The sequence below is a fragment of the Lathyrus oleraceus genome, chromosome 4, assembly GCF_024323335.1.
Source record: "Lathyrus oleraceus cultivar Zhongwan6 chromosome 4, CAAS_Psat_ZW6_1.0, whole genome shotgun sequence".
Lineage (NCBI taxonomy): Eukaryota > Viridiplantae > Streptophyta > Magnoliopsida > Fabales > Fabaceae > Lathyrus > Lathyrus oleraceus.
In genome coordinates this window covers 168204145-168217774 of record NC_066582.1, presented here as the reverse complement: position 1 = coordinate 168217774, position 13630 = coordinate 168204145, and the positions used below count along the sequence as shown (strand labels likewise).

Here is a 13630-nt window from a genome sequence, read left to right as displayed (position 1 = left end):
GTATGGTGAAGCAATGACATGTTGATCAATCATACTGAATTAACAATCGAGACGTGTTTGACGGTCTGAAATTGGTGCATTAGGGTTAGTGACGACTCAAGGGTTGTGTTGTCAGAGAGTTATGCGATTGGGGTTTGAACGCACAAGAGTTGTGCTTCCTAAACACTTTTTGGAACAGTGTTAACCGGTTAACGCGTATGGTTAACCGGTTAACGGAATGCGAAATAAATTTTTGAGATTTTCAAACAGTGTTAACCGGTTAACGCATTTGGTTAACCGGTTAACGCAAGGCGGAAAACAGTTTTCCAAGACATTTTCAAACAGTGCTAACCGGTTAACGCATTTGGTTAACCGGTTAACGCAAGGCAGAAAACAATTTTTTTTCAGATTTCAAAACAGTGTTAACCGGTTAACGCATATGGTTAACCGGTTAACGCAAGTGTAGCACCTCAAATTTGCACCTACATTTTGTACATACATTTTCATCATTAGTTCATTAACATAATATAGTCCACTGCATAACATTGCATTGTCCATTTGCCCAAGTGCAAGTTCAGCTGACAAGTTAGGTCAAACTGGTCAGGAGATCAGTCAATCAAGCAAGCAAGGGCAATTTTCATTGAGCCAAGGCCCTAGGGTTGGTCCAACATGTTCACATGACCTAGGGGTCCTTTTGAAGTGTTTTGGTCAAGGTTTGATTGCTCAGAAGTCATCAGTCATGGCTCAGTTCACCAGAGACCCTAACAAGTCAACTGTTGGTCAACTGTGCATTTAATCAGTGATTGGATGGTGGGAATTGGTTTGAGAAGGCTCATTCATGTCCATATAAGCCTCATATAACATGTCAAACATCATCATGGAAGAATTTGAAGCCAGACAAGAAATTTCCAAAAATAGAAACTTGACCTGTAATTGAAACTTGCCAAAAATGGAAACTTCTTGATCCTAAACTTACATCATGATACAAGCTTCAAATGAATTTTTGCCCAACATGAAAGTTGAAGATCTTGTTCTCCCATTTCCAAAAAAGTCCAAGAACACTCAATTCCCATGTATGGTTGGCAAGTTATGATCAAATCATTTTCAAAAATGTTTGAACTTCAAAAGGCCATATCTCTCAAACCATTTGGCCAAATTGGGTGGGGTTTTTTGCAACAAGTCACATTTGATCCCCTCTTTCCAAAAATGTAACCATCATTCACCAAAACATCACAAATCAAAATGGCATTTTTGAACTTACATGAATTAATTTCAAGTGAGGGTGAAATTTGACTTTTTGAAATAACCATTTTTAATCATTTTGGCAATTTGGAATAGTTCAGAAATTGCATTTGAAACATGTTGGAAGGACCAATTTCGCAGCTTTTGCTCATGCACCATGCACTTAGGCCAAAATGCTCAAATTAGCAAAACTTCTCATTAAACCAAATTGTGATTAGCATTCACTTAGCAAACCTTAAACAGCACATATAAGGTTCATTTTCTGCTCAATGAAGCCCTAGCAGCCACTTTACAAACAAATTTTCTCACTCTCTCTCAATTTCTCATCTTGGCATTTTGAACCTCTCTTGGAAAAATTGCAAAGAGCACGACTCCTTCTTGGTTGCTACATGATATATCATCCTTGTTGAGCTCATTTCAAACCTCAAAAACCAACTGTAAGCAAAGCATATGACTGTTCCATTGAAGAACACATCAATGGCAGATTTGGATTTGAGCCATCTCAAGCTTTCCTGAGCCAAACTCCCTTCATCATCCATCAATACAAGCTGGAAGCTACATCTGTTTCGAGCTAAAACATCCAAATCCCAACTGTTTCACTATTTTCTTCAAAATCAAGTAAGATTTCGAACCCTACCATTTGCTAAATCTTAACATGTTTTGGAAAGGTCTTTGCATGCTGAGTTCTATGGTGGTCTTGGTTTTGAAAATGATTGTGTATTTTTGAAGTTATGTGGAAATGAATTTTTGTGTTCATTATCGTTCTTGTTCGATTCATGCTGTTTATTTTGATTTAATGAAAATGAATGATGGATTCGTGTTGTGTGATGTTTGCTGAGTCCAATGATGCATTCAATTTGAATTTCTGGAAAATTATTTTCGTGAGTTGATTGTTGAAGATGATGATACTGTTCATGTAAACCCTAAAGTTCGTGTGCTGCCCAGAAAATCCTCTTTCACGTTGCATGACACTGTGCATTCATACTGGCCAATCACGTTATTTCATTCTCATGTACCAAAGCGCTGCGTTTTGATTAGTTGGTCCGGTATTTACAAATTTGCCATCGCCCGTGCCACTTGACCCATTAAATCATATTTGTTTTCAATGTTTATTTCAATTTGATACACAAACTTGCAAAATTCATAAGTCTTTCATTTTAAATCCAAATTTCATGGGAATTTTTGCATTGTGTTCATCACAATCTCTAGTTTATTATCATATTTTTTCCTGATTTTTTGCATGAGTGGATTTTAATTGGTATTAGGGTTTGTGACATGTGACCATTTTTTGTACCTTTTTCCAAAACATTTGTGAAATGATGATGCTTTGTCCAATGGCTTCCAAATTTTTTGTGCACAAACTAGACACATTCATGGTGATTTTGGTTTAGAGTTTATGAATTTATCATTTCTGGTGTGAGAGTTATGATTTTTTGAAGCAGGGTGTGACAATTTGTGTCACACCATTGATGTGCAACTTAATGATTTTCTTTACCATGCTTCTTGACCTCAAATTGCTTTGAATTTTTGCATGAATGCACTTGAGTATGTCTAGTTTACATGTGATTTTTCTTGGAATTATTTGTGGCATTTCCTAATTGTTTGGGATTTTCTCCCCTGTTTAGTCATATGTTGACTTTTTGTGACACATGTTCCCATTTCATTTGTGAAATTCTCATACTTTATTGGATGAACATGAAATTTGACATGTGATTAGTAGACATCTTAAGCTTTGCCATGGTTTTGATCCCATTCATTTCTCATATGCTATCACTGTTTTATGAATTATTCAAGTTGGTGCCTGTTTGGTTGACTTCTTTGAGTATGCTTGAACTTGCCTTGCCTTTCTGATTTTTATTGACCAACTTCCTTTGATCCAAATGAGATGAAATTTGATATGCATATCATGTTATGGATTATGTTTGAGCATGAATTATTTGATGATTTTTGGAATTGTTTATGATTGGTTTTGAGTTGAGTCTTGCTGTTGACTTCTATGAGCTTCCATATGCCATGCTTTGACTTCTTTTGCTTATAAAATGATGATGATGAATGATATGATTGTGAAACCAATTGAGTTTGTTTCTTGATTGTTTGAACTTGATTTTGGACACTTGCCACTTGCTGTTTTGACTTTCTTATCTCTTTTTGACCCTAGGCTTGTCCTAGTGGTCTTGTTGCTCATGTTTAAGCTTGTTGTTTCAGGTTAAGCAACAAATGCTTCAAAGAGATTAATACCAGTTGCTTGAGTTTGATGTTTTATCATGGACTAACTTGTGTGTTTTGTAGGTTGTTTAGATCACTTGCTTTGAGCTTGTGCTTTGCACAACTGATTGACTGTATTATCTGTTTGGTTTATGTTGTTTGTTCTAACTTTGTGTCTGATATACTAACTGTGCTTGACTGATTTCAGGTACTTTAGTTGCTTTTAGTTCCTTGTGAACTTTGCTTTGCTTTGCTTGATAAGCAATTTGCATTGAGGTATAATTCCTTACTCCATGTAGTCTGGAAGACCTGGCCTGTTACTTGGCCAGGCAACTGTCTGAAGTCTTCCTTAAGAGGCAATGCTTGTGTGTGTTTACATTTGTCCCAAGCAGGAAAAGTCCTTTAAATAAGGCAATTGGTGGATATAAGAGATATGTAGTCTATCTCCCACTATTCTGTGAGTCTTCTCCTTGCTCCCATGACATGGTTGTAGCATTGAGATCCTAACCCAAGATCTATCGAGTCAATAATCTGTGGAGAGAGTTCCTACTTTCTGAACTCCCACACCTTCTGATATTCAAATGCTCTCCCTGACCAGGGATAAGAGCAATGAGGCACACCCCTCATATCCTTTCATCTGCTTCACCTTGGCTCTTAATGTCAAGGTTAAGAGCACCATTAACCCAGTTACAGAGGTTTGTTTGTTGAGGTTGATATGACCCCTCGACTAAAACCTAACCTTGATTGAGCCCATTGTTTGCATATAGTGTGTGCTACTTGTGCTTGTGTGTTTGTTTGACTTGCTTCCTGTGCAAGTTAGGTTTAGTTTAGCTTGCTTCCTGTGCAAGTTAGGTTTAGTTTGGCTTGCTTCCTGTGCAAGTCAGGGTTAGGATAGGCTTGCTTCCTGTGCAAGTTAGCTAGAAACCTTAACTTAGGGATGATTTGCATGATAACATCTAGGCTCGAGTCGTAGTCTCCCTAGTTGTGTCTCCCTCTGTTATCTGGTTAGGCTAGTCTTTCTCCCCTCTGTAGGGGAACTACATCGCCCTGATCCTCGTTCCAGACGAGGTATGTAGGCAGGAGACCGTGCGAGGTCTCTCCGGGCACCTTTTTTTTCTTTTTGTGTGTGTTGTTTGACAATTGCTAGGCTCGAGTTCCTGACTCCTTAGCAATTTGTTGTTTGTTTGTTCTTGTTGTGTGCTTGGAAGCCGGTATAAGTCCATCGAGTGGCATCTGGGTTCCAGTGTGCGTGTGTTTGGTTCGGAAGCTAATGTAAGTCCAACGATTGGCATTCGGGTTCCATGTTTGCCTTTGCCAGTGTTTGATTGTGTGCGTGTCAGCCGAGCTACGAATGCTCTGATTCTTCTTCGTCCAAGAAGATACGTATGCATAGGATGCGACATCCTAGCGAGCACGTGTCGTTTCCCCAGTCCGAACTACTTCGACTCTGATGTCTATGCCTGATAGACTAAGTAGGCCCAGGATGCGATATCCTGCCGAGTCAGTTTCAGTCTTGTTTGTTTTCTTGTGTCTCTTTCAGCCAGTGTGTGTGTGTGTGGTGTTTGTTTTAGCAACCTTTTCTTTCTTAGAGCGTGGATCCCGTCGAGTACGACGGACGTGAGGGGTGCTAATACCTTCCCCTTGCGTAACCGACTCCCGATCCCATTCTCTTTGGTCGCGAGACCATGTTCTTTCCAGGTTTACTCTGAGCGTTTCCTTTCCCTCTTTTGGGATAAATAACGCACGGTGGCGGCTCTGTTGTTTTCGTTTTCCCGCCGGTTTTTCGCGTAACGCGACAGCAAGGAAATTTTCGCCCATTCGGCTAACTCAGTGCTTTAAAAGTGTCAAGTGTTGATACGAAAAGCGACATCGATTTTAAATGAATTGTTCATTAAAATGTGATGATCGGTCGTCGAAATTTAATTTGATTTTAATTAAAGGAATTAATTATAATAATAATAAAGTGTTTATTATTGTCTTGTGGTGATCGGTTATGGCCTTAGTTTTCCTTTGTTTTTGTTTTGGGTTTTTAAAATACGACCTGCGTGTCGTGCCTCTCTCTTAATCTCCCAAATGTAACTTCTTTTCTCATCTCACTCCCTCGTATGTAAAACGAGTTTCTTTCATGTAATGTAATGATATGAAGAAAGCAAAGAAGTCAATGCCAAAGGAGGACAACCTTGAAGATCTTGCTTGGAGAAGCTTAGATCGTTGTAGGTTAGCTTAGGTTCTCTCATTGGCTTAGGAGAACAATTGTGCTAGGGGCCATAACTGTTTCATTATGTATGTATGTATGTTGATGCATGTGAATGTATGTTGATGCATGTGAGAGACGGTTTATATGATAAACAAGCCGGTGAGATCAGAAAAATTGCAATTCCCTCAAAACTAAATATTAAGTTTTAAGCTTTCCAAGTTTTAACACTCATCAAGACTAGTATCGAATAATGTAGGTTTCGCCTACGCGAGGTGCATGTTCTATATTAGTAAGGTGCGATGGGATAATTGTAATATCCAACTGTTAAAACAATGGGTCAAACTTAACTAAACAAATTATAATAAGATTATATATATGTTTAGAAGCAAGAGTTGGGAATAATCCATATGATGGATTGGAATAAGGAGTTATTCACCCAACAGTAATTTTCGAGAGTTGTATGAGATACAATTGGAAGGAGTTCCTACCTAAATAACCTAGTTTTGTGTAATCCGCCTACGCGGACTTAGAACGAAGTGAAATATGGATCTCGACCCACTAGAAAATCATCCAACGGGATTTTCCGAATCAAATGATGAGGGTCATTTGTTTTGAGTAAAATAGTGGGAGCATATTTAATTAAAGGCCTAATTGAATATGTCAATGATACTTATATTTTCATTAATCCTTGTGTAGATTACCATGACAACAAACACCTCTAACAACATCCTGCGATCAATCCTTGATAAGGAAAAATTGTCTGGGACAAATTTTCTGGATTGGCACCGAAACCTGAGGATTGTCCTCAAACATGATAAAAAGCTGTATGTCTTGGAGACACATGTTCCTGAAGAGGAACCTCCTAGTTCTGCACCTAAGGCAGAAAGAGATGCTTATAAGAAGCATGTCGATGATGCCAATGAAACTGCTTGTCTCATGCTGGCTACCATGAACTCAGAATTGCAAAAGCAACATGAGAACATGTCAGCGTTCGATATGATTGAACACCTGAAGTTGCTCTATCAAGAGCAAGCAAGGCATGAGAGGTTTGAAGTTTCAAAAGCCCTTTTTCAAAGCAAGTTAGCTGAGGGAGCCCCTGTAGGTCCCCATGTACTCAAGATGATTGGGTATGTGGAAAACCTTGAGAGATTGGATTTTCCCCTCGAAAAGGAACTTGCAACTGATTTGATCTTGCAATCGTTGCCAGATAGCTTCAGTCAATTTGTCCTAAATTTCAATATGATTGATATGGACAAATCTCTTCCTGAACTGCTCGCCATGTTAAGAACTGCCGAGCAGAATCTGAAGTCAAAAGGGAAGTCCATTCTGATGATCGGAAATGGAAAGAGACAGAACAAAAGGCCCACTAAGCAGAGTGATAAGGGGAAAGGCAAGGAAGTTGCCAATCCCAGACCCACTGCTGCTTTGAAGCCTAGTGGAGGCATAGCAAAAGAAGGCACCTGCTTCCATTGCGGTAAGACCGGACACTGGAAGAGGAACTGCCCAAAGTACCTGGAAGATAAGAAGAATGGAGTAGAGACTTCAACTTCAGGTATTTTTGTTATTAATTTATCTACTTCTGCATCATGGGTATTAGATACTGGATGCATTTCTCACATTTGTACAAATGTGCAGGAACTAAAAAGGAGTAGAGATTTGGCAAAAGGAGAAGTCGACCTACGAGTTGGCTATGGAGCAAAGGTTGCTGCTTTAGCCGTAGGAACTTTTGTAGTGACTTTACCTAGTGGTTTAATAATTCAGTTAGAGAACTGTTATTATGTACCTGCAATTAGCAGGAATATTATTTCCATTGCTTGTTTGGACAAGTTTGGTTTTTCATTTATAATAAAGAACAATTGTTGCTCAATTTATTTGAATGATATATTCTATGCTACTGCACAAATGAACAATGGACTATATGTCCTTGATCTTGAAATGCCTATTAATAACATTAATACAAAAGGGTGAAACCTAACGAGTCAAAACCAACTAGGTAAGAATATTAAAACTCTTCGATCAGATCGAAGTGATGAGTATTTAATCCTAGAGTTTGATGACTATCTGAAAGAGTGTGGGATCATATCCCAACTTACTCCTCCTGAAACATCCCAATGGAAGGGTGTATCTGAGAGAAGAAATCGAACCCTGTTGGACATGGTCCGATCCATGATGAGTCACACCAATCTTCCAAACTCCTTTTGAAGACATACACCATTGACATCAGCTTACACACTTAACCGTGTTCCATCCAAAAGGTTGAAAAGACACCATATGAGATATGGAGTGGTAAGAGACCACATATGTCTTACATGAAGATTTGGGGTTGCGAAGTTTATGTGAAACGACAAATTTCAACTAAGCTTGAGCCCAAATCTGACCAATGCTTATTTGTGGGGGTATCCTAAAGAAACAAGAGGATATTACTTCTACAATCCTTCGGAGGGCATAGTGTTTGTCGCTCGAACTGGAGTTTTCCTAGAAAAGGATTTTAATTCCAAAGGAACCAGTGGGAGGAAAGTAGAGCTTGAAGAAATTCAAGAATCACAAAGCATCGATACACCTATGGAGGAATTAGAGCAGGAAACACAAGTAGTTGTGTAAGAGCAACCTGCTCAAGTAGAACAAGACCAGCGTAGGTCAGGTAGGATACGTCACCTACCTGAGATATATGGATATCTGATCAAGGTGATGTATTACTCATGGATCAAGATGAGCCTGTGACCTACTCATGGAATCTTCGCCTTGATGAAACAGTAAGACTATATGGATTCATCAAGAACGAAGATGAGCCTTGTGTCTACAAGAAGGTTAGTGGGAGCATGATCGTATTCCTGGTATTATATGTAGATGACATATTACTCATTGGAATCGATATCCCTACCCTGCAACAAGTAAAGTCTTGGTTGGGGAAATGCTTTTCTATGAAGGACCTGGGTGAAGCAGCCTATCAGAATCTATAGAGATAGATCATGAAATGCTTGGCCTAAGTTAGAGTACATAGACAAAGTGCTGAGACGCTTTAATATGAATGATTCCAATCTGGTTATATGTTTTGCTTAAATGGTGGCACTGTAAGCTTGAAAAGTTCAACGCAAGATGCAGTTGCTGATTCTACAATTGAGGCCGAGTATATTGCTGCCTTAAGTGCAGCAAAGGAAGCTGTTTGGATCAATAAACTTGGCATAGTCCCTAGCATTGTGGATCCCATTGGTCTCTATTATGATAACAATGGTGTTATCGCACAAGCTAAGGAGCCTAGATCTCACCAACGATCCAAACACATACTTAGGCGTTGTGCGAAAATATGTAAAGTAGCTACACTTGACAATGTTGCTGACCCACTGACAAAGCCTCTTGCGCAGCAGAAGCATGATGGCCATACTAGATCAATGGGCATACGGGGTATGCCTGATTGGCTCTAGTGCTAGTGGGAGATTGTTGGTGTAAGCCCTAGAGGCCAATACTTTTGGTACTTGTATCGAATTATTTAAAGGCATTTTCTTTATTATGGTTGATTAATAAAGTCCCTAGAATAGATAGTCCGTTTAATGTATTAAGTATGACTTAATCATGAGAACACATTAAACATAAGGGCACTATTCTTAAAGTATCCGTAGTCGAGATTTAATGTGAAGTGGGATAACATTAAAGCATTAAGACTATTATGTTTGTAGACTGATGATCACATCTCATGGATCATGGATAAAGAGTTATCAAGTCTTAAACATAGGTATAAATATTAGGAGTAATATTTATACCGGATTGACCCGCTATGAGAATACTATATAGAAAGTTATGCAAAGTGTCATAAGTTATTCTCATGGTGATAATAGTGTATACCACTCTCCGACCTGAAACCACTATGGATCCTAGATGTAGAGTCGAGTGCTTTATTGCTGATCCAACATTGTCCGTAACTGGATAACCATAAAGACAGTTGATGGGTACTCCACGAAGCATGCTGAGGGACATGAGTGTCCTAGATGGAATTTGCCAATCCTGCGTAACAGGATAAATGTCTATGGGCCCAATATTGAACTGGACAAGGGTGACACGGTCTATACCTTGTGTTCAATATAGACATAAGGGCAAAGGGGTAATTATACACATAATTATTATCACAGGAGGTTTTGTCAGATCACATAACATTTTCGTGACTTGGGTAGCAGTGATGTGTTGCTAGATACCGCTCACTGTTTATTATGTTAAATGCGTGATTTAATATAATTGCCAACGCCGCGAAAACCTATAGGGTCACACACAAAGGACGGATTGATGAGAGATAGAATAATTAAGGAACATCGTAAGGTACGGTGTACTTAAGCAGAATACGAAATATGGTAAGGTACCAAATACTTAAGTGATTTTGGCATATTATGAGATATAGGCCAAAATGCACTTAAGTGGGCTTTTTGGCTTGAAGCCCACACAAGTGGTTCTATAAATAGAGCTCTTGTGCAGAAGCTTTGTATGGGAATACAACACAACTGAAGAGTTGGAATTTCGTATCTCTCTCTCACTCAAAGCCTTCATTCATAACAGCTAGCACTGTGATTGAAGGAATCCGTTCGTGTGGACTGAGTAGAGACGTTGTCATCGTTCAACGTTCGTGATCGCCCCGTGGATCTGTATCAAAGGTTTTGATCATTATCAGAGATCTGCACCAAAGGTTTGAATCGCCACAAGAGTAACGATTCTATCACTGATCATGCTCATTCGTAAGGATCACTAAATGGAGAAATTTTTAAATTCCGCTGCGCCTTGGATGGCAATTCTCCAACACACAACACATCAATTACGATTACATATACACATCCATAACCATAAATCATTCACAATTCAATAATGGTATACATACACATTCATACAATATATTCTTCACCAATATAGGCCAATCATCAAATATGTACACATAGATTTCATTCCAAAACGCACACAACATTTAAATATCAATTTTTCACTTTTCAAACAGTGTTAATCGGTTAACGCCCTGGGTTAATCGGTTAACGCAAAACAGAATGCACTTCTTGGCAATTTATAACAGTGTTAACCGGTTAACGCCCTGGGTTAACCGGTTAACGCAAGACATAATGCAAATTTTTTTAATATCACAACAGTGTTAACCGGTTAACGCCCTGGGTTAACCGGTTAACGCAAGACAGAAAGCTGTTCCTGCGCTAACACGAAATAGAATGCAGATTTTCCCGCATTTTTCATCGTTGGAGGACTTCCGGACCTCCGATTTCGATTCCGTAAAAAGCTACACGTTCAGAAAATTATGACTTATCCAATTATATATTCATTCACAGTTTTAGCATAATTTAATCCTCACAATTCAAGAGTATTTATCAATAGCTAATAATTCCAAACCATGCCAATTAAGGATTTCAACCTAAAACATGTTCCTACCCATTGACCCAATCATACTAACCCATAATAATAAGAATTTCCCCCCTTACCTTGTCAATTTGACGGAACCTTGACTCCTCTCGCTTTTCCTCTCCTCTTTCTCTATTGCCTTCAGTGCTCAAGTGAATTCTAATTCTCACTTCCTTCACTCTTACTATTTATAATAGTGTTCTAGTTGGGCTTAAATCATCTAATTTAATCACTAGGCCCAATAATACCTAATACTTAAATACCTCTATTTAAATTTAAATAATTAACCACTCACTATGCAACCAAGTTAATTAGTTAATTCAATTATTTAATTATTTCTCATATCCACTAGATAATGAATTAATACACCAATTAATTAATTAACACTCCACATAATTAAATTAAAATTATAAAAATAATATAATAATTAATTCCTAAAAATTGGGCTGTTACAAGTTATATTAGCCAAATGGTGATAAACTAGTCATCAGTAGAGATGTTCTGATGGACCAAAAAAAAGGGTGGAACTGGACTCAAGAGTCAGTTTGACATGAGCAAGATAGAGTCACAACTATATTTGAAGAAGAAGATCAACAAAATGAAGCCACAACAACTCAAGAAGGAGAACCACTTGAACAGAATGTTACAATATTGACTAGAACGAGAACTGAGTCGACAAAGCTAGTTGGATATGAGAGATTTCCAGATCAAGTAATTGATGCAGATGGTGATCTCATAGAAGAAGTAATGATGATTATTGAAGCGGAACTAATTAATTTGGATCAAGCCATGAATGGTTCAAATTGGTCGGCATCCATGAAAGACGAACTCAGGGAAATCAAGAAGAACAACTATTGGGGACTTGTCAAAAGATCTAGCAAGAAGCCAATTGATGTGAAGTGTGTATACAAGGTGAAACAGAGGCCAAATGGTTAAATTTCCAAGCATAAGGCAAGACTAGTGGCAAGAGGGTTTCTTTAATAACTTGTATTTGTTTCGATGAAATCTACGCACCTGTTAAAGGGCCAGAGACAATCAGGATTATTGTGTCAATTGCAGCAAATAGAGGATAGAAGATACATCAATTAGATGTAAAGTCAGTATTTCTGAATGGACCATTGGAAGAAGAGGTCTATGTCACTCAACCAACTGGGTTGAAAATCAAAGGGCAAGATAAAAAGGTGTACATATTAAGGAAGGCTATATATGCCTTGAAATAAGCCCCAAGGGCTTGTAATAAGATAATAGATAACTTTCTGATCGAAGTAGGTTTCATAAAATGTATCTCCGAAAATAGAGTGCATGTAAATGATACTGGCAAGGACTATTGAATCATTTTATGCTTGTATGTAGATGATTTGTTGATCACAAGTGCAGATGAAACAGAGATAAGAAGTGTCAAGTTGAAGCTGATGCAAGAGTTTAAAATGTCTGACCTATGGAATTTGTCAAATTTCTTAGGGGTGGAATTCAAAGACACAAGTGAAAGAGTGTTCTTGCACCAAAAGAAGTATGCTCAAGACATCTTGAAGAGGTTCAAGATGAGTAATTGTAATGCAACTGCAACACCATTAGAAACTGGAGCAAAGTTGAAGAAGGATACAAATGACAAGGTTGTAAGTGAGACATTGTACAAACAAATCATTGGATCCTTGAGGTATCTTTGCAATACCAAACCGGACATTTGTCAAAGTGTCGGATTACTAAGCAGATTCGTGGAGAAACCTCAAGAGTGTCATCTTATTATAGTCAAGAGAATGTTGAGATACATCAAAGGTACAATTGATCATGGCGTGATGGTTCCAAGGAAAAATAAGACCAACACAGATGCATAATTATATGGTTACATTGGTCCAGGTTTTAATGGAGATCAAGATTAGAAGAAGAGTATTACAGGATACATATTAATGATAGAAGGCGCTCCAATCTCTTGGAGCTCAAGGAAGCAAATAATTGTTGCTTTGTCATCATGTGAAGCTGAGTATGTGGTTGCATCATATGCAACATACCAAGCATCATGGATAGAGATGTTGACAGAAGAGATCAAGATTCATGGACCCTAAGAAAATAAAGTTGTTGGTAGATAGCAAGTCAGCTATCAACCTCTCCAATCAGCCTATGTATCATGGTCGAAGTAAACACATAGAGAGGAGATATCGTTTTCTTAGGGATCATGTAAACAAAGGAAAGGTTGAACTTGAGCATTACAAGTCAGAAATGCAACTAGCTGATATACACACCAAACCCCTGAAGAAATCCAAGTTTGATGAATTGAAGATAAGCATTAGAATAAGAAGTCTTGAAAACATGAATTATATGGTGTGTTAAAAGGTGTAATTATTGGTTTCACTAAGCAGTCAGTGTTCGACAAGGCTATGTGACTTAGTCGAAGTAGCTGCAAAGTGAGTTGTATTTGACAGAGGCGAATATAACATATAATTATTATCAATGTGTAAGCATGTATTCGACAGAGTCGAATACAATAGATTATAACTTGTATGATTTTATTTTGTATTTCGGTTGCCTATAAAAAGACATGGTATGATGTAAATAAACAATAATTTCACTCAATAAATTATTTTTTTTACAATTCAGTTTTTCTCTTTCTTCTCTCCTTTTCTTCTTCCC

At 38.1% G+C, this 13630-nt stretch overlaps 1 protein-coding gene across 1 annotated transcript; it reads left to right on the top strand.

Moving 5' to 3' along the window:
- The first annotated feature begins 11818 nt into the window (after positions 1–11818).
- On the top strand, positions 11819–12837 carry LOC127136545 (uncharacterized mitochondrial protein AtMg00810-like). The gene is made up of 2 exons (XM_051063089.1): positions 11819–11933; positions 12356–12837. The coding sequence occupies exons 1-2, from the start codon at positions 11819–11821 to the stop codon at positions 12835–12837; spliced, it is 597 nt and encodes a 198-aa protein (XP_050919046.1).
- The last annotated feature ends 793 nt before the right edge of the window (positions 12838–13630 follow it).

Bases quoted from the DNA above. Each gene is read 5' to 3' on its own strand.
- LOC127136545 (XM_051063089.1), top strand. From the start codon at position 11,819: ATGAAAGACGAACTCAGGGAAATCAAGAAGAACAACTATTGGGGACTT. The intron at 11,934-12,355 runs GTTAAATTTCCA...GCTTGTATGTAG, and splicing joins GGTGAAACAGAGGCCAAATG to ATGATTTGTTGATCACAAGT.